At 39.8% G+C, this 27,831-nt stretch overlaps 1 protein-coding gene across 2 annotated transcripts in view; it reads right to left on the bottom strand.

Moving 5' to 3' along the window:
- DIP2C (disco interacting protein 2 homolog C) overlaps positions 1–27,831 on the bottom strand; it is a 327,128-nt gene that overhangs the window by 51,798 nt on the left and 247,499 nt on the right. For both annotated transcript variants that reach the window (XM_075144114.1, XM_075144116.1), the window contains 11 exons: positions 22,899–23,038; positions 21,161–21,297; positions 18,737–18,945; positions 17,789–17,903; positions 13,066–13,267; positions 10,984–11,093; positions 10,126–10,206; positions 6,262–6,385; positions 4,498–4,619; positions 1,657–1,768; positions 1,428–1,537 (listed from right to left, as the gene is read on the bottom strand). In XM_075144114.1, the coding sequence (XP_075000215.1) occupies positions 1,428–1,537; positions 1,657–1,768; positions 4,498–4,619; positions 6,262–6,385; positions 10,126–10,206; positions 10,984–11,093; positions 13,066–13,267; positions 17,789–17,903; positions 18,737–18,945; positions 21,161–21,297; positions 22,899–23,038 (1,462 nt within the window). The remainder of the gene's footprint in view (positions 1–1,427; positions 1,538–1,656; positions 1,769–4,497; positions 4,620–6,261; positions 6,386–10,125; positions 10,207–10,983; positions 11,094–13,065; positions 13,268–17,788; positions 17,904–18,736; positions 18,946–21,160; positions 21,298–22,898; positions 23,039–27,831) is intronic.

The following is a 27,831-nucleotide window of genomic DNA, read 5'->3' as shown; positions in this document are numbered from 1 at the left end:
TTAATCAATCGCTAGTGATGATCTAGTAGATGGTAACTGTTTACATAAACCTGCTGAGTCAGTGATCTGGAGGCTTTGTGACCCAGATATCAGAAGCTAATCAAGAATTCCTTGAGAGATTTATCGGGATTTCCCTTTAGCCACATTAAGAAAAGTTTCTTCCACTTGCCCTGCCTTTGACTATCTTTGAAGCTCTCCAAATACTGACTTTGCATAGTTAGTAGTCATTTCTGCAAGTCTGATAAGGCGGAATTCAGACCAGATTTAATATGGATGACTGCATCTGAAACAATCATTTAAGGCTCCCTTTAGAAGAAATGAAGACTTATTCACCCCATTCAAAAATAGATGTTTCAGATAAATCAGATAAATTACACCCTAAAAGTCCCTGTTTCTCTCTGTTGATTATTGAGGAGCCCAATGACTAGTCCACATCTGTAGGCATTGTAGCTATTTAAAGTTGGATTAAATGAATCTTCCAGGAGTGTCTGATATGTGACCTTCAGGCAGCTCAGCCATTTAACGGTCAGTCAACCTTCGGCTGGTCACTTCACTGCTCTGTGCTTCAAATTCTCCATCTGAAAGCTGGGAAAATGATGCTTTCTTTGTTTATAAAGTATGCTGACAGCTTCTGAAAATAGACGCATGATGGCAAAGGGTATGAGGAATTCAACAGAGGCTATAAGTGTGATACATCAGCAAAAATTGCTGAAGTAATCATAATCCTTGGATATGCAACAGATAGGAGTAAGGAAGTAACAGGTAAGAGTAAGAGAGTGATTTTACCCCTGCCTGCACATTGGTGAAACGAACACTGGAATAATAAGTATGTTAGCAGCTAGAAAAGACAGCTTTGATAAATTGTGGCTAGAGGGTTGGAGAAAATGCCAGCATAGAGATTTAAAGAGCTCAAGATGCCTAAGTTTATCAAACAAATCCATCAATGAATTTTTTCTGCTAATTATTCTAGTATTGTACTGGGTGAATATACCAGAGACATCGGCAGTTCCCTTAACAGTATGAAGAAGAGAATATTGAAAACCAATGGCCAGCAGTTAAGTTGCAATAAAGAGCAAACAGTGAATGGGCACGAGAACAAATAGAAAAGTGATGACGGGGTCTCGTTTCCTTCATAAAAAGGAAAGAATAGATGCTTCAGATGAAGAATGCTTCAGGCTGACAAGCTACTGGGCTATCCGCAGGGGATAGTCTGAGGAGGAGGAGTGGGGCTAAACTTGCCACACACAGTACCGTAGTGAGTATAGAAGAACCAATTTCATGTTAACGGAATCAAATAATGACTGCAAGGGAGGAAGCAATTCAACTTCTATTACCAAAAATCAAGAGGAGTTACAAATCAGGAGCAACGTACCACCTGCCAGCCAGGTGTGATAGCAGGAATGCCAGCTTTAACGAGAAGTCCCTACCTTTACCCCGGCTAGCATGCCAGTTGTGGAGACACTGAAGTCAAGGTAAGCAAGCGTTTCAGGGTTAGAAGGTTTGTAGATCTGTGCAGGCCGCTTCTTTGGCAAATCGTCTAGTGAAAATAGAGAAAGAAAATGTGTGTATCTTACTCCCATGACAGACAGACCTCCGAGTGCTTGACAAATACAATGATAAAAGAAGACACAGAGGTCCCCTAGCCTTAGTACTCACCTGTATCTAGTACCGGAGGCCACGTTCTGACATCCACTGCTGCCGCCGCCTCTCGCGACCGTAACAATTTACATATTAATTGTGTAGTCATTAAGCAGGCAGAGCGGCTCACCTAGAAATTTAAGAAATAAATAGTAACGCAATGGAATACTGATTAATTCTCCCATGAAAATCAGCAAGACCATGATTTATTTTCTGCCAGAACAGGACACAGGTATATTAGTCTTACGTTTTCCAATAAGGAGGTGGAAAGATGCACAAAAAATGCAGCTCACAAAGCAGACAGTGTCATGCGAGTTTTACAAATTACATGAAAACTGCACTTTTTGAGAAGAGTGTTGTAATGAAACTAAAGGCACCTTAACAGCGAGAATGTGACTCTTCCAACACATTATATCAGTTACCAACCCAGAATGCCAGTACAGAAGACTCTGACCAAAACATTTCCTATGTGATGGTAATATATCTTGGTTTATAAATAATATTTTCACATAAACCAAAACCTAGCCTGACATTTATATGAGTAATTTTACTATCTTAAATCAATTTTATGTTAGCCATATATTCCTGATTCTGTGCTAGTGTTAAACCACTGGGAACTCTTTTGATATCGGCAAAATAACTCTAGACCAAAAATTCTGCAGGTGGCACTAAGAGATGAAATGGTGAGTTTACTGCAAATACCATCTGCACTGAATTTTAGATGATACATGCTGAAGGTATTCTCCTTTTAGGTTTGCTATTTTTAAAAATACATAAGTAGCAACTACAAGAATATTTCTTACTGATTATAAAATTGAATATATTTAAGGAAATATTCAGACAAACATAAATATGAACACTGTTAATCACTGAAGACAGTACAGAGGAAAAACTGAAAAGGCAGCATCATTCTTCTTTTCCTCCAACTTTGAGAATCTGTGCAAATATTGCTAAGAGTACTTTTTTTCTTTAAGGAATCTGAGACATTTCATTGCACACTGAATTTCCAATGTTCAACCTAAGGAAATCAGTAACCATACACACACTAAATTTTACCACTGAGCAGAAGAGATCACCTTCTGTTGACAGTAATCTCATGGAGGTCAATTTTATAGGTCAACTTTATAGAGCACATGAGGAAATTAGGAGCATAGAAGCACTGACCCAAGCTCTACTTACTTCCTCTAACCTCATGATTTCCCTGTACGGACAATCTAAGTACTTCAAGCTAGAAGTGAAGACAAATGAAACCACGGCAGCATCCCTCAATCCAATCATGCCACTGTCATGGCAAAGCAAGTTAATTCTTACATAGCTAATCTTAATCTATGAAAATCTTGATTTGGGACATAGTGGAGCCATAAACCAAAAGGAATTTCAAGAGTTGGTGGTTACTAGCCCTCTCAGGAATTATATTATCTGGAAGATCAAGAGGTTTATTAAAATACAGAATGTCCACGCCTGGAGAATAGCAAGTTGGAGGTAAACACGTAGGGACGGTGGGAAGGAGGAAGAAGACATCTTAGCTACATGTTAGCAACTGCTTCAGATGGGGCTCAATAATGTTCAGTTATATTGTACTACTACAAGTTAATCACCAAAACACAATTATGTAGGCCAAATTTTGCTCAGAAGTCATTCTTACTGACTTCAAAAGGTGCTTTGCAGACATATAGCATGTCAGAGCAGGCTTTGACCCCATCACACCAGGAAATTTATATGATTGCATTGGCAATGAAGGAACAGCCTCAGTGTTTTAATTTCTAAGGTCACCCCTCTCCAAAATGAAAGAAAATCTTGTGTAAAACAGAACTGAGAGGCTTTTAAGTCAAGCTGGTGTTAATATGGCTAATAAATTTCAACATTTTATTTAGTCTATTGAAGGGATGATGACTACAAGTTAGCTTAGACCTGTACTAGTTTTTCATCATTAAACCAAGCAGATCTAGTTTGGCTATTAAACATCAAAGGAAAAACAAAATAACATTTTACATTCTATATACACTTCTATAATTTTAACAACTGATGTCTAAAAACTGTGAGTGCCAAAATATTAAATAATGAGAACACTGAAGACAATAGGACAATTTCTCATACCTCTACTGATACTTTGTGGCATCTGATGCCATAAGAAAAGCCACAAATTATAACTATCTCTAGTACTTATTACTTCAAAATATCAACATTAATTCGAAATGTTAAAATCACATTTGTCTCAACTTGTTTTTTCAGAGACTCAGAATTCCATTCAATAGATTAGAAACTGCCAGATGTAAAAGGCTATCTCTTTGCAACCATTTTATTTCCCTCGGTAACGAGCACAATGCAGTTATTTATATGCAACAAAGACTAAACATTATTAGATAAAGCCAAAATACCAAAAGAAAGCATTGAATGAAAAAGTCTGAGTAACACTTCTCTGGATGAAACAAAATACCGACCAACATCTTCACAACAGAACTTTGAAATTGCTTCAAATTGCAAAACAATTAGATGTACAGAGCTGAGCACAAATCACCATCAGGTCAAGCTAAGCTTTCTATTGGGATTTCTCAATAGTCAGTGTAGCGTTGCCAGGTGAGGAATCCTACCAGTAGTGGCATATAGCTAAATACAAGAAAGAACTTGAAATATATTTCTTGAAAAGAGTAACGTAACTGTGGCAAAATGTCACAGTGGAAGTCAGAAGGTTGTGTGCTGTCAAGCAGTGTTGACCCTTCAACACACTGAAGTCCTGAATCTTTGGAAGGAATACAACTCTTCAACCTACACCACCACTCACTTAAGTTACCGTTCCTAAAGACCACGCAAACCCACTGCCCATTTAATCTACTTGTGCACTTTCAGGTGTCTGCTCACCTCCACAATCATCTTCACTGTAGGTAACGTGGTAGCTATGTTCTGGGGATGTGGAGGTCGAACTGTTATTGGCACACAGCCTGCATACAGGCATCCATAAAACGCGGCAATCAGGTCTATTCCTGCATGAAGAACAAAACAAAAATCCTCCTCTGAAAATCAAATAATTTAATCACAGTCACCTATGTCAGCATAAATATTACTTGGAATCAACTCAGAAGGTTAAATGAGTGACTAAGTCCTTTAACAGACTTCTTTTTCAGCCCCTCATCAGTATTTGTTCAGCTTCACTGATTCCTTTCAATTGTACTGTTCTTCTGAGCATGAAAAACCAAAGGCGACACAAAGCTGCAGCCAGATATCATCATTTAGGCGAACTCCACGTTTATGATCAGGAAGTAACCTGTTAAAAAGACTGATTTCTACAGATTAATTATCTTCCTAAATTTACATTTATAGACAAATGAGAGTCTACAAGAAGAGGGATGCCCCAGCAAAAGGATGAAGTAGGACGATGCCTGTTCCTATCAGCTGCAGAAGTAGTATCTGGAGGTTTCATTAAATACTATCTTTCTCATGCCATTTTTAACCTCAGATATGCAGCTTTGACTTATCTACCTGAAATTTTACAGTAAAAAAGGGGGTCATGTTTTTGAATCCTGCTTCTAACATAAAAATAAGTGGTGTTCTACATAAACATTGACTGCAGGTGACAGATTGTGGACAGCACACTTCAGGCTATCTAAGGAGGCTGAACAGACAGACAACAGCACAAAGATCCCGTGAATACTGTTGTTTGATAGCTCCCTGATGCTGTACACAGGCTGTGATAAGACGACAATGGGGGCTGTTTTATTCTTTCAGTGGAAAAGGATCTGGAGTACTGACAGGTGGTTGTTCCTTCAATAAAATGCTTTATTCTTGGGAAGTGAAATACAGAAAATAAAAACTTAAGTTTAAAACACTAGTCTTCTTTTGTGGAAAAGGTTTTCTCATATTAACTGTTGAGAAATTACTCCTATAAAGATTTAACCAGTATCTTGCAGCCCTTACAAACCAAATATCACAATGCAGACCTTAAATCAGACTGTTTATTTCACCAACACACACTAAATGCTAAAGATAAAAAAACAGCACTAGATCAGAAATAATTTCAAGCAAATGTCAAACACGGTACTGGTTAACACACGCTTAAAAGCCCTTATGTCAAAGGATGAAAATCCAAGCCACAGAGAGCTGGCTAGGTTAAAGATGTATAGAGAAAATAGTGATTATAATTTGGTATTTCTTAATCATCTGCTATTTATTCATCATATTTCTACTCTAAAAAAACATGGATTACTTCCTAGGTATTGCTGCTTTACTCTCATGAAACTCAGTATTTCCAAGAGGGAATTCAAAAGGTGAATCTAAGAACGCTCAGCAGATGGAATATTTTAGCAGAACTGTGTGCTCATAAAATAGTATATTTCCAGCAAATTAAAAGAAAAACAATAATTAAATTTGACTGCTTATAAGAGACAGGTTTTAAAAACACGTTAATCGTAATCTGAACCCAAAGAAATAATATCTATGTGCATATGCAAAGAGAAATTCTTTTAAATATGTTTGACTAAGTTGAAAGAAATGTACATAAGGCAACTATTTTGTGTTTTGCCAATTAACATGATTTACAGGTTGGTAACACCACCAATGCAGCACCATTCTCAAGAATCTTCATAAACTTTTGGGACTACCAAGGTACCAAACATGGCAGTTCTTTACCTGGTGGGTAAACCAAAGCCACATGGTCTCCATCTTGTAAATGTCCCCTTTCCATCAACATGACAGCTATCTTCTCAGCTCGTTTATGTAGCTGGACACATGTAAGTGAATTGGCTATTGTTCCCTGCACAGGAAGAAAGATAAATGTCACAGAAGATAATGCAATGTGCTGAAACTCTATTTTCCTCTGCACCTTAGAATTTACTGGATGAGGTGCAGCCACAATGTCATGCAATCAACTTAAATATGGAAACCTTCAGCCTTATGCCAAACTGCAGTTGGAAAGAAAAAAGATGTTTGACAAGCAGAGGAACGTTCTCCATTCCCCTCTCTGTACCTTCTGCCCTCAACGGTGTTTTCTCTCTAACTAAAGTAGTGCAGTAGTACGCTAATATCCTGCCCATGTAACCTGTACTCCCTCCCTTGCTGTGCAGGCAGCATCCCTGCTACAGCCAGGAAAGTGCCTTCATGCCCTCTGCAGCAATCTAGAGAATCTGTGGGGAGCAATCCTGAAAACTGCACTTCGTTGTCTGCATGCTGGAAGGAAGCCAAATGGCACAGCAGAAATACTTCAAAAGACAAGAGATAAAAGACACAGGAGAAAACAATACTTTGTGATGGGGAAAAGAATTAATCTGGAACAAAAGCTAAGCACATGCATATAAATGAAACAGAAAAGGCAGGCATTTGTTGAATATGAGTAACTCTGGTCAGCATGAAAAAAAGGGGAAGTGAAATATGCTACAGCGTTTGGCAATTCAAATAGTGCTACAGTGTTTCAAATTGGATGAGCGTTGGGGTTCTTGCATTCCCTAAAAATAGGTATGTGTGTAATATGCACACACACAAATACAGATTTAGAGAAACAAATAAATAACCCACAAAATTCACTACCACAGTTGAAACCTCAGAAGAGAAGTCTAAAAGCGAACATGCAGGACAGGCTGCCTGTGCCTAGAGCTGGTCTGGCCAGGTCTGGGCTGAGATAAAGCGACAGGGCAGTACGGGAAGGGCTGCACCTCTCTGCCTGTGCATCTGTTCTGTGGAAAAAGGATTTCAGTCTCCAGTACTGCTATGATATACCTGGCACCTATCACAAGCACTAAGTTCACTTAAAAACAGAGAAGCTGAAGAAATTGGGGAAAAAAAAGGTAAGAAAATACATACACTTAAAAAGAACAATGTATCAAAAATGCAATACAATCAAAAATATTGTATCACTGTCCTTATTAAGAGAGAAAGCAATAAGGTCTTCTGTTTTAGATAAATATTCTTTACACTCTATTTCAACAAGGCAGGAAACAATAAGCATTTGCCTTGATTGCTGGTTTCTATCCACCGTCACCATCCCACACACCACTGCAGGATTTATTGACCACAAGCTTCAGAGAGGAGAGAACAGTTTGATAAAGGTCTAGCTCTGGAAGTAGTGGCATGTTACCAGGCATCACTTGGCATTTACAAACTTCATAACAAACTATGTACAAACTCAAACACTGTCAACAAAGAGGACAAATCTAACTGCAAATAAAAGGGCAAAGTCAGGACTTAGCATTCCTCTTCACAATCTTCAGCAACGACACTTACTGAAATGCACTTGAAGCAATTTTAATCAGTCCTCTGAACAATGCGGAGATCATTTCACTAAGAAAGCTTCCTCTAAAGACATATGCAACTATAGATGGACTAGAGATGGCTTGCATCTGTCCAGCCCTAAATATGGCCAAAGTGACCTGAGGTCTGGGTGTCCTTGTCACTGCAGACCTGCCAGTAGGAATGTGCTTAAACTCTTCGTTCCTTCTTTCAAGAAATTGCCTGTTTGCATAGTCATGGGAAGAAGGACCTTTTATATCCCCACATACATCAGAAGCACAGGCCCCACTGACACAGAAACAGAATTGCCGCAAATCATGTAAATTTGTGCAAAACTTGTTTACATTTAAGACTTCTGGCACTTGCTGCACAGGAACCAACAGAAAGACAGTGTTTATATGAAGTGCAGGGAAGGAGAATCCTGTTGTTGGACAAGAATCATTGGCAAGCACCAGGCAACTATTCCCTTCGGGTCTTTTATACGAGGTGTCCTGCAATGTAAAGGTGTTGCAATCCTTCATGACACACACTAAAAACAATGAACTGCGCTAATTTTGAAATGTTCCAAATTCTCAAAAAGCTTGGGTTACAGGAAAACACTAATCTCAGTGGATTTCTATTAGTCATCCACTGAAAGATGCCTGGACGTTTTAGAACAAAGTGTACAGACAATGTGCAAGGAAGACAAAAAGAGAAAAGTTACAAACCAGAAATAAAATTCAAGATGGGCAATAAAACTTGCCTAGGCTAAACCCTAACAAACTTGTCACTCCTTTCCATAAAACGTTAAATCTCTCCATAAAGCATTACATCTCTCAAACAAATTTCATATGATAAGATACTCCACACTGAGAGTGTTAAAGGAGCAGAGAAACTGAATTTAAAAATTCAACTATTTTTGACTTTTATGGAATGATAAATTATTTTGTTAATCCTTGTTTTCCACATTGTGTCCTTCCCTCCCACTGTTTGAACCCTTCTGCCAGCATGGGAAGTCTGGCTTTATTTAAAGTTCAAAAGCAACAGCCTGTGTGGATATCACTGTCTCTTTCTCACAGCATCTTTGCTCCTAACCTGCAGGACCGAACAATGCACTATTTTAATGGTGTAATACTGAATCTATGAACAGCGTTGCCTCTCAAGTTTTCTACTTTGCCACAGACAACTACATTACTACTTCACTATTATCTGTCAAGTGGCATATGCCCACATATTAGCTATTAATCCAAATTTAAAGAAAGTAATTTAATGACTTATTGGTAGCCTCAAACGGAACTTTGGTACTAGCACTGTAGTATGGGCTGGGGAAGCACATCCTGTAAATACAGTAAGTGGTCATTTCACAGAGGTTCACAAATTACTGGAGGTTTAAGAACCCATCCAAGTTGCGTAGGGACCACATGGTCGGAGACAACACCAGGTGGCCCAGGGGAATAGCACTATTCCAGGCCCCTATTCTCCTGGAGACCCTCACACACTACGTATGTTTCCCAGTTTTGACAGTTGTGTCTAGATGTACTGTGGTGGGTTGGATTGAAATCAGACTTTCATTCTCTACGGTAGTCTTGGGAATTATTGGTTTGTCATCTACAATCATCTAGGAAGTCTGTAATCACCCACTCTTAGTGAAGCCAAGTTCTGTACCACCTGACATGCATTAGTTCATTTTTGATAAGCAATGAAATGCTGTGCCAGGCTGGCACCTCACGTAGGCTATGCAGAGAGATTTATTAGTGATCCTCTGCAGACCTGGTTGGATTCTAGACGTACCTCTTCTTCTCTTCACCACCCTTCCCCATTCCCACACCTCCCCCAGATGGTCCAGTCTCAAAACTGAGATTATTTATTTCCCTAAATAAAACAATTATTGTTTTATTTAGGGAAAATGCTTTGATTTTGCCAAGCCCGTGCTTTTCAGATTGGAAATCAGAACGGTGAGCAGTATTAAATACTACTCTTCGGTATAGGAACGATCAGTATGGAAATAGATTTGCAGTGTCAGCTCACCCAAAACATATATGTGGTGGAAAAAGAAATGAGAAATGTGCAAGGTGCGCTCTCTGAAACAGAAGCAATCTATATTTTGACAACTGGCAATGATTATTCTCTTTTCCTCTCTGCCTCAGTGAACATTAAATATAACAGCTGAGTATTAATGGGAAAAGAAACAGAAAGGTCGCGTTCAGCCATAGCATGAGCAGGTGCAGCTGAAATACCAGTGTGCCATTCTCCATGCTGCAGCCCCTCAGAGTAATGGTCTGAGCTTCTTACCCTGCAGTTGAGTAGAGTGTAAAGCACATGGTCAGGAGTGGTCTGAGCTCTCCACTGTAACACTTCTGAGAGGAAGAGGAACTAAAATAAAGCAGAGTGATAGTCATGACACCAAATAACGTTTTCGGTTTAAAAACCAGGTAACTATTTTTGCTAGTTTAGCTATATCTTTCTTATTTATATGCTACATTTTACATCAACACCCAGAAGCACTAAAAATTCTCTTGTCACCACACGTATTTATAGCAAGGTGCTTTTGCATGGTAGCAGTGGCCTCTCTGGAAGTGAAGTCACTGCTGGGATTGTGCTATATTACTACATATACTTTCAAAACAATAAACCAGTTCTTACTGATCTCTCTGAATTTAAGTACAATTTTAATTCTTTAGCTTCCTCTCTTTTTCTTAGTATAAATACGTAAATATTTACACAGATTAGAACTTACTAATTTAATTACTCACATAAGCCCTCGAAAGAGGTGAATTTCAAGTTAATTTTACAGGATCAAAATAACAACAAATAAGGTCAGTACAATCAAAATTCCCTGGACTCCACTTGAACTAGTAAAAAAGATATAATAGAGGGTGATTTCTAGTAGAAGCCCCATTAACACTTTCCACCACGTTTGTTCTGTTGTCCCATGTACACTTATAAAAAAAAATCCATACAGATGAAATACAGTGATCCCCCCTCACGTCTATTTTATATTTATCTGTAAAAGGGGTTTTGAAATATTTTAGTGTGAATTAGAAACAGCAATTAACAAATTCTGCAATAATAATAATACTGTCTACGTACTGCTAAGTGTCCTAATGCTAACTAGCTAAATATAAGCCGTATCAGAAAAGTTTAGCTTACCTTTCTGGCTTGGTCATTATCTTCTATTTGCCCCAAATCTCTACCACTGGCCTGTGCAATTCTTTTTCCAGAGACCAAGTTCCCCACCATCACAGAGGCAGGGCCAATTTCTAGAATAAATCAGAAATGTGCAAAGTCCAATAAAAATCCTTTTCTTGCGGATGAAAATTCTTTTTATTTCTTTTGCATTACATGGTATTTTCCTCAATTGCTATCCACAGCACCAAGCCTTGAGCACATCTCTGTTGATACAAACTTTGGTTGATGGACCAGAAGTAGCTGGAAGATACATAGGCCTGGATTCATCCTCTCCAAATGTATCTAACTGAGGAGCCCATTTAGCACGGGCTCTCTACAGCCAGAGACACATCCTGTCTGCCTTGATACGGGGAATCTTTGGAAAATTCAGCTCCTAATTTAGGCATGTCCATTCAAGTGCCTAAAACCAGATGAGATGTATCCAGGCTTCGGGGACAATGTTCCTATTTCTCTCTTCTGTTCCCTGGGCTAAGTTGCATCTGTATTAGCAATTCTGTAATGCTACAGACATGAAGCGACAAGGATTAGGAAGGCAGATGGTGCCTATGATAAAATATATGCAAGCCCTTTAGCACAAGGTAGAGACTGAAGGAAAATAATTTAACTTTAGAAGAAAGGAAGATGTCAAGGCTGACACTTCTCCTTGAGGTGGATTTCACTGATGCTTTGTTGCTGCCATTAGGGAGAAATACCTGTCTCACAGATTCCATTTACGCTCATGCTACCATTTGTTTTCTGCTTCTCCAGCGTGGATTACTGATTAACTGCAATTGATACCAGGCTTTACTTCTAGTCTATGATGTCCAAGCTTTGTCTCAGTGATGGTATGTAGTATAAGTGTCAAAATATAAGGTCTAAGTACCCAGATAATGTACAATAAACAGCATCTACAGACTACTCTGCTTTCAAAAGGTGAAAGCAATACATCCTCTGGGTATGTCACAACTACGCAAAATGGGAGAATGTGATGCTAACAGTTTGGTTTCTGCGTTCCTGGCATTGCTTTTACCATAGTGATATATAATCATAGAATCATAGAATCATTGGAAAAGACCTCTAAGATCATCAAGTCCAACCGTCAACCCAACACCACCATGCCCACTACACCATGTCCCTAAGCACCACATCTACACGTCTTTTAAATACCTCCAGGGATGGTGACTCAACCACTTCCCTGGGCAGCCTGTTCCAAGGCCTGACCAGGCTTTCAGCAAAGAAATTTCTCCTATGTCCAATCTAAACCTCCCTTGGCGCAACTTGAGGCCATTTCCCCTCGTTCTATCGCTTGTTACTTGGGAGAAGAGACCAACACCCACCTCGCCTGAGTACTCAGGGAACTGGGGTTGTTTAGCCTGGAGAAGAGGAGGCTGAGGGGAGACCTCATCGCGCTCTACAACTACCTGAGTACTAAAATCTGCAATTGAATTCAAAGCAAAAAATTTGCTAAAAAGGTTCTTGTTCATTGGGCATGAGTAACCAGCGACTGGACTACAGCAGGCTACAAGGGCTTTCTCGGTTGTTTGAGTCAGGGCCTTGCTGTACCATTTCATCCAATATTCTTCATGAAGTGTGGCAGAACTTCTGAAGAACCATTTTAGAACTAGTTAGGGTTTTCCCTCAAATATACCTGTTGTAAGAATAATCCAGAACCTCCCTTCTCAGGTAAAAAACTTTATCCTCATTCTCGGGTTTAATTCATTCATGACCAGTTTTTAAGTACTTGCTCTTCTTCCCACACTGATACTTAGTGTCAGTCCTCTTCCTCTCTATTTCTACTTTACAAACTCAGCCTTCAAATAAGCCAAGATTTTATCTTTCTCTGTTTCAGTCTCAGTCCATCCTCTTCAAACATAACTGAGCAGGAATTTACAAAGAACTCCAGCTGTGGTCTCAGCAGTGCCTTATAGAGTGATAAAAATGTCTTCATCTTTACTGAAGATGGAGCTGATTCTCACCTGCATTAACAGTTCCTTCATTTTGCTCCATGCAGTACCATAAACACACAGCATTAGGTCATGGTCCCTTTGCCTTCACTCATCTTACCTGGTTGTTTTTGCCTTGGTTTAGGCAGGTTCGTTACACATGTGTGGGGACACATCAGCACATTACAAGGATGCAGCGATCCTTCCAAGAAGAGCTGTTTGGTTTCTGACAGGTGTATTCCTCCCAGCGGCGTCTTGGGAAGCGTGTTTGCTGGTACGAGCGCTAAGCAGTAGACTCCCACTTGATGAATACTGTCAATAGCCTAAAAAAAGCAGGAAGTCGATTTTAATGAAAGGCTAATTTTTTTATCATTCTAATAAGCACATGTTGTTCTGAATTACTGCATAAAACAACCCTAATAATTAACTGGCAATGGAAAGACACTTCAGCAACGTCAGTGATAAGGAGGTTCTTTTCAGTGGGAACAGGTGGATGGAAATGAAACACTGATGTTATTACACTCATTCCAGAAGATAAAAAAGCAAACAAAAACCTGGTGATAAATACACAGAAATCTATTAAGAAATGCTACCTAGGCATCCCTTAGGCACACGTTAGTAGCACACATCCTGGAGATTTATTACTAAGATGGGTTGGCAACTCGTGAAAACTGATTTTAAACGGCGCACTTCTCAGAATTAAAGTTCAAAGGTTTCCTATCAACTTAACATCCAGTCCATCTTGTAGAGCAAAGAAAAATTTCAAAAGTTGCATGTATATCACTGTATACGTACTGATGTATGTAGCTTACAAATTTTTTAAATTTTTCTAAGATAATAACTGTTTCACTCCTTGATTACTGTGTAAAAGATCCACAGGCAGGAATGGGAATTGGTACAATATAAGGGAAAACTACCAAACTATCCACTTGAAAAAAAATCTGTTGAATGAAAACCAGGAAAATAAGCATCTTTGAATCTTATAATAACCATGTTCATTGTCTGACAAGTGGAATAAACTGCATCACTTTCAAAAAATCTGTAACGTACAGTATCTATGTAATTTACTTAGTTAAACACGAATATCCATGCTCTTAAGATTGTAATTCCATACACATTTTAACTGGTTATTTTCCTTACGTTGGTAACAAAAATTGCAGGAAGTGAGTTAGAAAAACAACTTCAGACATTCAAGCAGACTGAGAAACAACTTGCAGACAGCATCTCTAATGAGTAGTAAATGTTCAAAAATATAATTTACTTAACTTGCATTTTAATTTTTAAGTGCATTTGATTTTTAAGAACACATACATTTGTTGCCTTGAAGATACAATCCATATTCTGAGAATCAAATAATCATTTATATTTATGTACTTAAGTGTAGACCAATAAATTACTGATTACTTCTACAGAGACTCTAAGTAATGCTTTGCTTTTGGCTTCTGTTTGCTTCATTTTTTATTTATTTGATTAAAAAATTTCACAAGAAAGAATTTTAAAACAGTTATTCATTTCACAAACATTGCAGTTTTAGTAGTGGTAGATCTCACTGGTAGCATTGGAAGACCTCGCTGCTGGTCTACATACACCTTACCTGAAAGATCAGCAATAGCGAGATATATATGACAGCCAACACATAATGTCTCATGTCTCATCATAATCTCCTAATCATAATGTTACTTGTAGGTGCTGAAAAGCAGCAATAAATCATGGGATCCTCACCTGACATCAGCTTGAAGGAAAATTGTTACGGAGCAAGTAACCACTCTTTTTCAAACATACGACAGTGTGGCTCCTAGAGTTGGTGAATGGAAAGCAATACTCAGCTGAGGTGGGATGAAGGGTGTTATACATAATGATTCCCCAGTGACTTTAGGACTGTCTTCTTTGATAGCTACCTCTACAGCACAAAGCCTGATAAAATGTCATGGGTCATTCAAAATTGTCACCTTTCACATTTTGGAATTGGGCACTGAAGCAGGGAATGACTTTGTTTCATGAGCCCTAATGAACTGAGCTGTAAAATTTCATGAGAGAAGAGTACCAGTCAATTTTAATACTGCTGGCATTTATGCCTGTTGATGAGATGGCTTGGTTTTTGAAATTACTTTGTCCAGTCAGAAGTAAACAGAGTATCTGAAATCTTTATCCCTCTGTTTCATTGAGAAAACAGATTAGAGATACCAGGACTTGCAGATTCCAGATTGCTACGGTGTTCAAGCTAAGAAAACATCCCATTCTGACCAAATTCTCCAGGCAGACACACTCCAGCTCTGCAGATCTCCTAGCTTTGCCTAGTCCTGTCAAGTCCTGCCAGTGCGCTGGCACTGGTAAAACTAACATCCAGTCTGGCAGGCACAGGAACCCCAACTCTGCCTGAAGGGTCAGATCAGCTTGCAGCAGTCTGAGCGATGAATGAGTGTGTAGGATCCACCTGACTGAACTGCTGGGTGACCTGGGATCTTCACTCACACTGTCACTAAAAAACCATACTCCTCCACTACTCTCAAGACACTCTCTTGTGTCAGCCTGACCACAGCCTGACCACTCCCTCCCAACCATGCCTCTGCTGAATTCCACAGATGCAGTCCAACATAGTCCCATACGTACAGAAGCTCTACCGCCCTTCAGCCCTCTGCTGAGGAGAAGAAAGGGCCAGGGAGAGTCAGGACAAGGTGCAACCCACTGGAAACAAGTCCTGCAAATCGATGTAGCTCAACTCTAGGGAAGAGATGCAGAGACACAGCAAGGCACAGCAGAAGCAGGCAGTTTAGGGCAGGGCTGGCACAGGGCAGCACGCGCAAGATATTAGACGAGTCTCACAGATATCATCAGAAATGAGTAGCAATTTGGTAGTTTGTTATCATGGACGTCATTGAGAGTCAGGACACAAGTGTGATATTGTTATGTTGCTCATCACTAGCAGATGATTCAGATACAACTGGTTACCACTTCCTGACATATGTCATTAAAAATCTGATTGGGAAGGAGGCACAATGCATCCCACATGTTCCTGGCTTCTGTTCTCCATCTCTGCTCTCAGCTGAAGTGGAACCAGAAACTTCTTGTTCACATAGTGACGCATGCCAGAGTTGCAGACTTCACACATGGGTGATAAAAGCAGCCACACGTATGTGTACTTCGATATATGGCCTACCACTCCCAGACACTGCTGTGACTTGATCATACTCAGAATAATAGGATCGACTTTCGGCAGGAGCAACTTGACACTGGACTCCCAGAGTGTTCAGTACTGAATTCTACTGGCTATGATGGTGTAAGACATGATTTCTGTAGAAGTCACAAAAATGCTCAGCCGACAAAACTGGAGAAGTGTTAGGTCCAGAATTTCAACCTTTTCTTTAGGAGCTTGTTACTTGATAAAAATTATCAAAGCATGGGCAATCCAAAAGCCTCTCCTTCTAAAATAGGTTGCCCTAGGTGCTACTAGGTGCTTCAAAGGCTTTCTGTGCGATGGACAAGCTAGAGGTTCCAGCTCTTCTTGGTAATAATTTAGATCTACTGTGAATATGAGATGCCTCTAGCTGTATGAAATGTAGTTATCTTCTAAATCAAGAGAGCAGACAAACCTGTCTTGAGATGGATGAAAGCTTATTTGTTCAGTCTCTTCAAGGATACGGTAGACAGATTCCCTTTCTTGTTCAGTATAAAGCAATAATGAATAAAAACATCTTCTCTGAATTGTGTGGGATCTTTTTCTTGGGCTCTTGGGTAAAGCAAAAAGGATGTTTGCAATATATTTATCTGAGAAGAGTCCTTGAGGAAGGATGGAATGGGAGGTAAGCAAGGGAAGTGCAAGTAACTGGTGACCAGCTGTAGACAGAGCTGAGACCATTTCACAAGGCAGCAACAGACAGACTTCATTTGACTACATCTCCATTAAACCTATCGCTTTTGAGTGACAATTGGCTTCACCATCGAGGTGGAGGAGATGGAAGATGACTGCTATCTAAAGTATCTAATTTTTTAGATACTTTAGATATCTAATGTGTGTGGACATTCAAGTTGAAAAAACTTTGAGTATGGTAATGATACTGCCTTAACTTGGACTGCTATATGTAAGGAGAAGATCAGAATTTTTCAGTATTCAGTAGCTTCTGTCTTCTGGCCAAAGTGTCCACAACACCACCAAGGTGGGTTTCATCACAGCGGTACATGCCTTGCATGATCCACCAGACAGTTGAAATGGGACTCCTTGCAATGGGTACCCTTTACGCAGGTAACCTTACGGTAGATACCTACATCTGAGCTAATCAATCACTTCCCTTCACTGGAGAGAAATCAGCATTTTTAGGCTGTGTTTCATTCAGTTTATTTTAGCAATCAACATGGTGCATTAGTAACACATAATTCTCTCCCATAGATGAAAAAAAAATCTGGAGATCTAGCTCAGATGTATCAGTATATCTACTTTTGATGAGGTCAACTCCATACCAGTGCCAATAACTGTTGAGTAAGAGACTTTGGTAGCTTTTGACAGTATGAGTATATAATACATTCACTCATTACCCTTTTGAAGTAATGAACGACTATATCCTGATGAACCATACGCTACTCTCTCCTTGCTATTATTTACTTCAATTCATCCCTGTTTTCTTACAGCATTTTGATTAGGAAAAGGCTTACTCTTTGGATATGTGTGGCCCAAATAGGAACTGTCACTCAGAAGAATCTAATTTTGTGCTCATTAGGTGCAAGTGCAACTGAAGATGGACTTACAATTATTCAAAGACAAATGTCAGTTACCTTGGGGGCCTGAAAGATCAATAAAAAGAATATAAAGCAAGAAAAAATACCTTCCAAACGTACATAAAGAGCATTACCTGGAGAACTCTACTCATCCACTGAAAACTGTCTTCCTCTGTGGAATCTGGCCTTTGCTCAGCAACAATAACTATCCTTTCATCGTGCAGCACGCTCACTGAAAACACTGCTATTCTATAGAAGAGAAGGAGACAAGAGTATTTAGTGCCAGGACAGACAGAAAAACCTGTCTTCTAAATTAACCCTCCATAACTATGATTTTGTTATTTATTACTCAGACAACTGGTGCATCAATTAGTACTTTATTTATGGGGAAAAAGCAACACGAACAGTTTTGGATAACTTCTGGAGGAGAAATAGGGTGGTTTGTTCTAGGATCATGTAAATACAGGCATAATGTCACAGCTGGGTTGGAGAAGTGAACCTTCTTGGGATAAGAAAAGCACTACATTTGGGTCACACTGAGGTGGTTGTTCTTTGGCCCCATCTTAAAAGAAAGTAATTGCAACATCATTTTGTGAGAGGTCTGCCATGTTATCACGTGTGAGCGCATGTTACTGCATTAGGCTCTTCAGAACTTTTAGATGTCTCCTGCTCAGTTTCAGCACCTTAAGAAGGTCACACAAGCAACCGCTGTCTTGTTCAAGAACTTCAGTGTTAGGCACATTGGAAATGTTCAACTCGGAGAGCTAGGATTCTGTTGAGTCAACACCTTCAGAATTAACCAACTGTTCAACAGGAAATTTTAATAATCACATTTTTGGACCTTGGTATTTCCTCAACACTGTTGTAGGTTTCCCTCTGCTGTCTCCTGGTTCTAGCCATATAAACAGCAAAGTAGGGAAACGGCAAAGAAATTTCAGATCATTACTATTTTACTGATATCAGCAACTTTCAGAAAGCCCAGTGCAAATTAGGCACTGCCTTCTGAAAGCATTTTGGGTCACTTACACCTGGTCTAAGCAAAACAAGGATTTCTACAAAATATAGAAAAGAAATGATCAAACCTTCCCCTGTAGACAAATTTCATTGGTTCCACGGCCAGTGCTGTTGCTACAATGTCATCAGCATTATGTCTTCTTCCACTGACAACCATCAAACCATCCATTTTGCCAATAACAAAGACAAGTCCACCTGGTCCTATAAAGCCTAGTAGTCCAGTCCTTATAAAAGGATATTCAGTGATAGGGCCACCAGAACTGGTCATAGGAAACACCTGTAAGACAGAGAAACACAGGTCTTCAATTCTATACACGAAATATTTCAGGCACGCTCTCTCAGATGGCTCTTCTGGCATGAAGTAAATAGGTCGCTAGTGATGCTCTTTACTCTTCGCTGCCCATAAAGGGAGTGTCAGGAAACTCCTAGATTAGTGTGTGCGATTTTCAATACCTGAGTTCCAGCAAGTTCCATCCCACTCTGTTTACCATACACATTTCCCTAACCATGGCTCTGTACATCATTTATGACCTTAAAAAAATATATAAATCAACATAAACAGTATTGAATAAAAAAAACCCACGGTGCAGAGTGCAGCTAACCTGAGGTGCTATGTATAGGTTACCTGTGAGATTAAATCGTAAACATTACAGTAGAGGTTCTTTTCAGTACCTTGTGCTCATTTCCAGCACAGTACTGAGAAATATGCAGGCTAGAAGTGAAACTATTTTAAGATACTGTACATTAATGACTCTTGCAGCTGACCACATTTTTATCTAAGGTCAATTAAGTCCTCACAATACCAGTGATAATGCCTTCTGTAGCATGTCTAAAAATGAAAATACAGCCCTATACAGAGCCTCTCTAAATGTCTGAACACCAGACGCGTACATGACTTCCACAGGATAAATTTCTACCGCTTTTCCTATCCTAAGTAGCACAGCGTTATCATTCTGGCATGTGAGCTACTTTGAGCTGCATTCTGACACAACCACACTTTCGTACCATTGCTTCTTTAAACTGAAATAGTCTAAAGCAAGTTATTTAATACAATGGCAAGTGGAAGACCATGGCTATATAGTGTCCTTCAAGGCTCATCTAAAAAGAAAGGTCAAATTCTGCTGCCAGATGCCTATGGGTGACTCTTGTTGAACAGATTTGATGCTTATACATCCTCAGCCATAATTCATTTCAGGAACAAAAAACTCTCTGACTCTCTAATACCTGCAATGTGAATTACCCAGTAAAACAGAAGAGGCCCACTTGGAAAGGGCTCCTAAGATCATGCTTAACTATAAAAATGAGTGGTCCTATTCACTCAATGGCAATTTATTTGCTTACCGTTAGGAATAAGTCTAAGTCAGTCTAAATATGCTGTTAAACTGCAGACCCAGTTATGAGTTATGAATGATTTTACAATTACAGCAAGTACTACAAAATTTCTACCCTGAAATATGTCAAATCTGGAATTATCATTCACACTGGGTATTGCCAATTGTACTTGTAGCACACTAATCAGCTATCAACAAATTTCAGATCACAATAGCATAGTAGGATTCCTGGTTTCAATAGCAGGATGGAGAATTGTATCCACCAGTCTCCATTAACTATTTAATGTATAGTGTTTACAACATTCAAATCTGCTTATTGCAGGAGATATTAGTCATGTTTGGTCTATTAAAAATGGTAATATCAGAGCATTTGTTAAGGGAAATGTAAATGTATTTTTCTTAACTTTTTCTCAAATATTAAAAGAGAAAAGGATCAGAACTTAATAAAAGTCTCAGTTCAACTTTTTTTCAGTATTTCTCTGATTTGTTCAGCCTTTCATACTGGCTTCAGCAGAAGTTAATGATAACAAGTGAGCAGGTCCAACAGAGCTATCAATACAGCTGTCTGCACTGGAGCTGAAACCTACTGGAAAACAGATTCCACAAAGCAAAAAGCCTTTCACCTAAGGCAACTGAAACAAAAGCAGGTGGGGACTAATTAGGAAAAGGTATCTTCGCTATTCAGATACCTCTTGAAGAACTACATCTGTCAGGATTCTGTATAAATGCAAGCCTTCAATGCTGGCTGGGTTGTGGTAATGTTGGAAACTGCTTTTTAAAGATACCCAGCAGCCTTCCTACTGTTTGCAACAATCAAACTGCACGTAGCTAGCTCATAGACTTGTACAGTATTACCTTTTGAACTTTGTCTTTCTTCCTGCTTTCCTTCTGATTATTTCAGCCCCTGGTATCCTCTTTCAAAATTAAAGTAAAAACTCTTCAGACCCAGAACTAAACTCAGATAAAGATCTGCTATCGCACTTAATGAAATGGGCTTCAGTGCAGACTATCTGGCTAGAGTACCTAAGGTCCCAAGCCACAAGCGTTGATTATTACCGCTATTCTGATATTATTACTATCAGTATTTTATGTGAAATATTATCTTGAAATACAAAAAGTTAAAAAGGAAGGATTTTATATAGCATTTTTTGGACAGCTTACCTCAAAAGTATTTTTGGTCATGCCCGAGAGTCCATAATATGATGTACCCGTTGCAATAGCACATACACAAAGTTCTCCTATTTCATCTGTTTTACAGAGCTGAGGAATTCCATCTGGCTTCACTGAACACATTATAGCTAGAGGGAGAGCAAAGGACTTTAAAAAATATTATAAAATAAACTACAGAATAACATAAATGCTGCGGGAAAGACACCGTGGTGGAGTTGACATAAATAAATTACACGTAGACTCTGATGTCTAACAATCAGTTTCTCAAACATTAGGGTGTTCAACATTATCAAGTGTAATTTATATTATAAATAATACTTACACAAAGAATGCAAAGATCTTTATGTAAACTCAGTCTTTCCACTGATAACAAAACCTAATTTGCCTCGCTCTCTAAAATTTCAGTTGATCTGTGATATTGCTGTGAAATGTGATTGTGTTCCCAGTTTTGCATACTGAAGACCAGATTTGCCACAGTCAGTGCAAAATGAAACAACCTAATGGAGTTCTTGATAATAATTATATCGCCAGGGAGGCAGGCAACCAGGAAATCAACCTCTCACAAAGCAGCACGTAACACCATATGAAAGATCAAGATATTCTAGGAGACTAGTATGGTTGTTTTACTAAGAATTTATCAGAGCTCAGACTCCCTCTCACCAGTCTTACAGGACTGCAGAGACAGCAGGAGCTAAACGGGAGGGATTAGAAAGCACTGAGGAAGAAGCACTATTTTACATGCGAGACGTGAATAAGAATCAAGCATGCTGCTTCAGCTACAATCCCTGGAGTAGGAGTCCAGCATGTGTAGATTTTGCAGTTGGAAAGAGGATATGATGAACAAGGGAGACCAAAAATGAATCAGCATGTCTTTTAAGTACAAGCGTAAAGAACCTTGAATGACCTTTCTCTCACTCTGAGGATAAACAGGAGTGTGTACTTTTATTAAAATGATCAGAATGTAGTATGAAGTGCAAGATGGCACATCTATAATAATATCTTATACGATAATTATTAGACAACAACCGATCTTATCTTCCTTTATTTTAAGTTGTTCAACTGAAGTTTTATAAGATGCATCGTTATGTTTTATTCCTTCGGTGCGTAACAGACAAAAAAAAAAAAAAGAAAAACTGCAGTATTATCCTTTTCTAGTCTCTATAACATCTCATTTAAAATCTAGCTCTTATGAAAAATCTTATCTTCATCTTTAGAAGCACTGGCTTCAGCCTGAATTTATCAACATGAACTGTTCAGTCATACCTCCTCTTTCTAATAACTGGGTGATAGCACAAGATCTTTGGAAAAACATTCTGCAAGCCTTCAGATAGCAATTTTGTTGATCCTTAGCATAGGTTATGAAAACTTTCACTACTGAGTCTCATCTGGGTCAGACTTATGGATATTTATAGCCTCCAGACATCGGAATCCAACTTTCTTATTTTCTATACCAGTTAAAGAATGGATGTTCTGATATGGTGACAGGTTGTTCAAAGCACACCGCTGATGCGAGTAAAGACAGCCACGGAGGTAAACAGAGAGGAGAAATCTTGGGATTTCCAGACTATGAAGTTTTACAAGGTAATGCTTTTGGACTAAAATGTTTTCAAGTACATATGTTCTAATCCCAAAGCTTGTTGTCTAACAGCAAAGTATGCCCACCTATGACTTTTTACAGCTAATTGCTTAAATTGACGAATCATAGTAAGTTTCAAAGAAAGCTCCTTACCTCCTGGCATCACTAAGCCAACATCCTGGACAGTCAGAACGGAAAGCTTTTCTTCGGAGTCCACTCGAATCACTCCATAAGTGAGACCATGCATGGACAGAACTCCTCTGCCTGGTGGCTGATTGCTGTCATCTGTCGGCCTGCAACCACGGGTTACAACACCAGTGCACCATCAGGCAGGCGTAAGCATTTACTTATTCTTAATGGACTACTATTGCAAATACTCCTCTATCTGAGAGTTTAGAATTTCACCTTCTTTTTTCCCCTACTAGACCTGACAGAATCCCGTTTTTCAGTCATTTCTAAGTAATTATGTCTGTCAACTCTCCCATTCAGTAGCCACCCACATATATGGGGCCACAGAGATGAAAGTAACACCTAACATTTACCCAAACCAGCTTGTATTTAATTTTCAGATAGATTTATAAAGATTGTTTGATTACCCAAGTAAAAGCTTTTTGCCTTGCTTTAAAAATACTGGAAGGCAGTGCAGAGGATGTGGAGGGAAACTGCACTCTAAATATTTGGAACTGATCAGTAAATAACTTGATAAACTCTCTATATGTTACCTATTTTGAGGCAACCTACAACTAGGAAACCAAACTCACCTGCCAGACTAAAAGCCTAACTCTAGCACGCTGGTATCAAAGCCAAGATTAGAATACAAGTATGCTGTGTTTAAATCACAGATACGACTTCCCACTCCCAATACTTAAGCATTTACAATTACTAAACACAAGAAAATGGGTTGTAATAGATTCACTGCCAAGCATCTGTGGAAGCTGCAAAGGCTTTACCATCTCTATTTTAGTGCATGTAATTGAATTCTTCCTATTCTAATTTACCACATGAAAATCAAAACAAATTACACCTTCATCAGTCATGGTCAAAATGTTGTGGATGCGGCCTCTTTGTAACGCCAAAGTTTGCTCAGATTCACTGCCGACGTGCTGTACAATTCCACAGCATCAGCACAAGCTGTCTGTCAGCTTGTTTCAATATAAAACCGCCTGCTCTATCAGTGGATACAATTATACCTATGCACAGTGTGGCTTGAGCAAATGAATGTTGACGTATGCAAGTTATTAAGTCTGGGGAATATGTCAGGGCTTTTCATGTCTGCAAAGATTCTTATACTGTCCTGCATTTTAAAATGCAAAACTGGAAGCTAATGTGATGCTGATTTGAGTGTGGATAATACATCCATGTAGAGCAGCCAGACTCCAGCTACTTTCAAGATGGATAAACCAGCTAATACTTAGTTCAAGATTCTGCATTTTTCCTAAATACTCCATCATAACACAACTATTTTTTAACAGATAATGTCCTTTTATATGACATTTCTCCTCTACTGTGCTTGAAATACTAGTGGGCCTTAGCCAATCACGCTCACTTAAGCCTTGCAGTGATCGGCACTATAAATTTCAATTAATAGGTTTTACGAGGCATATTTCTCAAGTGACATCGTCAACAAAGAAGGATGTGGGCACGCTTGAAAACGCGTTAGAGCATAACAAACGGTGCTAGTAAACAAGCAGCTGTGATAAATAACATTCCCATCATCTGAAAGGAACTTTCAGCGACATTATTGATCAACTTCCTCTCAACCTTGCTCCCCAAAACACACATTTTACTGCTCATGAGAAGAGAGTTGTGTCCTGCAGGCACACACAGCTTCTCACAACCTTCTAGGAGTAGAGGCCTTCTAGACTTTCATCACATACATTTTCTTGCGTTACTTATCACATCCAAAGACCGCTAAAAAGAAGAGTGGGCGCAGCTTTGAAAGACAATGGCTGTGTACAGGACAGGGATGCCAGGGATGGAAGCTGGAGGCACGAGGCCTGCTAGGATCATGTTGAGGGACTTGTCAATAGAACTACACTTGCTGTGCCCTGGGTTGAGGTAACAGCTTTGCCCGTGTTAGCAAGAAGCACCGTGCAATGGAAGCAGGTGTGCAGAAGGAGTGCCGAGGACCTGGGGTCCACAGGGCAGGCGTTTCAGAGCTGCTATTTCAGAGTACTTCTGGTATCCTGGTAGTCTAAGGTGGATCCCTGAATGAGACACCAGTTAACTGTGCTTGAGTCTCCTCTTGCAGGCAACTAGTTATCTGACACCAAAGGGGACACAGTCAGAGGACCAGGTCGGAGGGGCGAGGTGGGGAGCCAAAGACCTGATAGCACCTATACATCGTCTTAGAAAGTATCTTGTCAGCAACAATACTGCAATATGTGGTATCTTATTTTGTCCTGTCCATGATATCCACATGGGAACATCCCTAAAACAAACATTTCTGCCATGCAGAAAGAGAAAAAACACTTGGAAAGATGATGAGATATAAATCATAGAATCATAGAATAGTTTGGATTGGAAGGGACCTTTAAAGGTCATCTAGTCCAACCCCCCTGCCGTGGGCAGGGACATCTTCAACTAGATCAGGTTGCTCAGAGTCCCGTCCAACCTGACCTTGAATGTTTCCAGGGATGGGGCATCTACCACCTCTCTGGACAACCTGTGCCAGGGTTTCACCACCCTCATTGTGAAAAATTTCTTCCTTATATCTAGTCGAAATCTACCCTCTTTTAGTTTAAAACCATTCCCCCTTGTCCTGTTGCAACAGGCCCTATTAAAAAGTTTGTCCCCCTCTTTCTTTTAAGCCCACTTTAAGTACTGAAAGGCTGCAGTAAGGTCTCCCCGGAGCCTTCTCTTCTCCAGGCTGAACAATCCCAGCTCTCTAGTCCTTCCTCACAGGAGAGGTGTTCCATCCCCCTGATCATTTTCGTGGCCCTCCTCTGGACCCGCTCCAACAGGTCCATGTCTTTCTTGTACTTAGGACTCCAGAGCTGGACACAGCACTGCAGATGGGGTCTCACCAGAGCAGAGTAGAGGGGCAGAATCACCTCCCTCGACCTGCTGGCCACGCTTCTTGTGATGCAGCCCAGGATACGGTTGGCTTTCTGGGCTGCAAGTGCACATTGCCGGCTGATGTCCAGCTTTTCGTCCACCAGTACCCCCAAGTCCTGCTCTCAATCCCTTCCTCCCGCAGCCTGGATTGATACCGGGGGTTGCCCCGACTCAGGTGCAAGACCCTGCACTTGGCCTTGTTGAACCTCATGAGAGTCACACAGGTCCACTTCTCGAGCTTGTCCAGGTCCCTCTGGATGGCATCCCGTCCCTCAGGTGTGTCGACTGCACCACTCAGCTTGGTGTCATCTGCAAACTTGCTGAGGGTGCACTCAATCCCTCTGTCTATGTCATTGATGAAAATATTACAACAGTACCGGTCCCAACACGGACCCCTGAGGGACATCACTCATCACCGATCTCCATCCGGACATTGAGCCGTTGATCACTACCGTCTAGATGCGACCATCCAACCAATTCCTCATCCACCAGACAGTCCACCCATCAAATCCATACCCCTCCAGTTTAGAGAGAAGGATTTTGTGGTGGACTATGTCGAAAGCCTTACAGAAGTCCAGATAGATGACATCTGTAGCTCTTGCCTTGTCCACTGATGTAGTCACTCCATCATAGAAGGCCACTAGGTTGGTCAGGCAGGACTTGCCCTTGGTGAAGCCATGCTGGCTGTCTCAAATAAATAACCCCATTCCAATGTATTTATAATTAATTGGAAAGTTAACATTTTGAATTTTCTTTACATATTCAATATTTCTAATACTGGATTTGGAATTCTGTAAGACTGCTTGCTAGAAAAAGATAAATTCTTTGATTAAGGTAGGAGCAACTAAACAAAGGTGTAATTCCACCTAGTTCATATACTAAGTAAATTTAGCTTAAAACACCAGAGAAACCTACCCCTTTAGTTTCCTTAACCATGAAAGAGGGACAATGTGCATCTACTTTAAAGCTGATTTGTTCATACTGAGTAGCTGTAGAACATCGTGAGAACAGTTACCACTACCATTTACAGATACAACCTATTTTACCACTATTTTTTGCCAGTTGTTTAAATGGGAACAGACCCGTACTTAAACTTTTGCACTCCCTTAAGCAAGTGGGTACAGACTAATACACAATAAACCAACAGGGAAGACCATAAAGAATTATTTGCATGACACATTCCTTTAAATATTAGGCTTCATGATTCAGCTCTAAGGCTAAAGTACCCATTATTCTGTAACTGACTTTCTTTATCTAAACTATAAGGGTATTTCAACTGAGAACTGGTTTTGTTACTCTTCCTTGTAGGAAGATCAGTAAAAATACACCATAGATTTTGAAAGAGTCGGAGCATTAACAGGGAGCTCTCTGGATCTGTGCTCTGCAGGGAGTCATTTTAATGCATACTTCAGCTGTAACTCTTTGGAACTTGTATGGTAATGACTTTACTGTCAGCGGAGATGGCTTGAATAAAATGAAAAATACTAAAGCTCCCAAGTTCAGCTGGTATTATCCTACCATTAAACAGACTTCCAAAAAAGGAGATACGTGTTCAATAACATTCACTGTAGTAAGAACTGCTCTGTAATTACACAGTGAGGCACTGAAGAAAAAAAGGTTGTCTTTTTTTTTTGAATTATCCACTATTTTATGTGCTAATAAATTTTTTTATGTAAGCTCTCAATGCTAGTTAATTTGAAAAGGAATCTCTAGTGCTTCAGGTGGCTGTAAGCATAGAGTTTAAGTCCAGAAAGGGCATGCCAGCCATCGAACATTGAGATGCAGTGAGTTCTCCCACTTCATAACCTGTGATCTGGGGCAGATTTTCCAGGGCTAGCACAGGAAATGAAAACCCTCTCCCGTTAATCAGTGCTCAGCGCAAAAGATGTCCACTGCCCTTCAACCTCCTCTCCGCACTTACAAGCAAGAGCTCATTCCAGGGGAGCGAAAGTCTGCGCAGCCTATGGCAGGGAAACCCAGCGCAAGGGAAAAACAACGTACTCCTTGGTAAAAGCTGAGAACAAGCTGG

This window comes from Calonectris borealis, chromosome 2, assembly GCF_964195595.1.
Source record: "Calonectris borealis chromosome 2, bCalBor7.hap1.2, whole genome shotgun sequence".
Lineage (NCBI taxonomy): Eukaryota > Metazoa > Chordata > Aves > Procellariiformes > Procellariidae > Calonectris > Calonectris borealis.
This window is presented reverse-complemented; position numbering and strand designations above follow the sequence as displayed.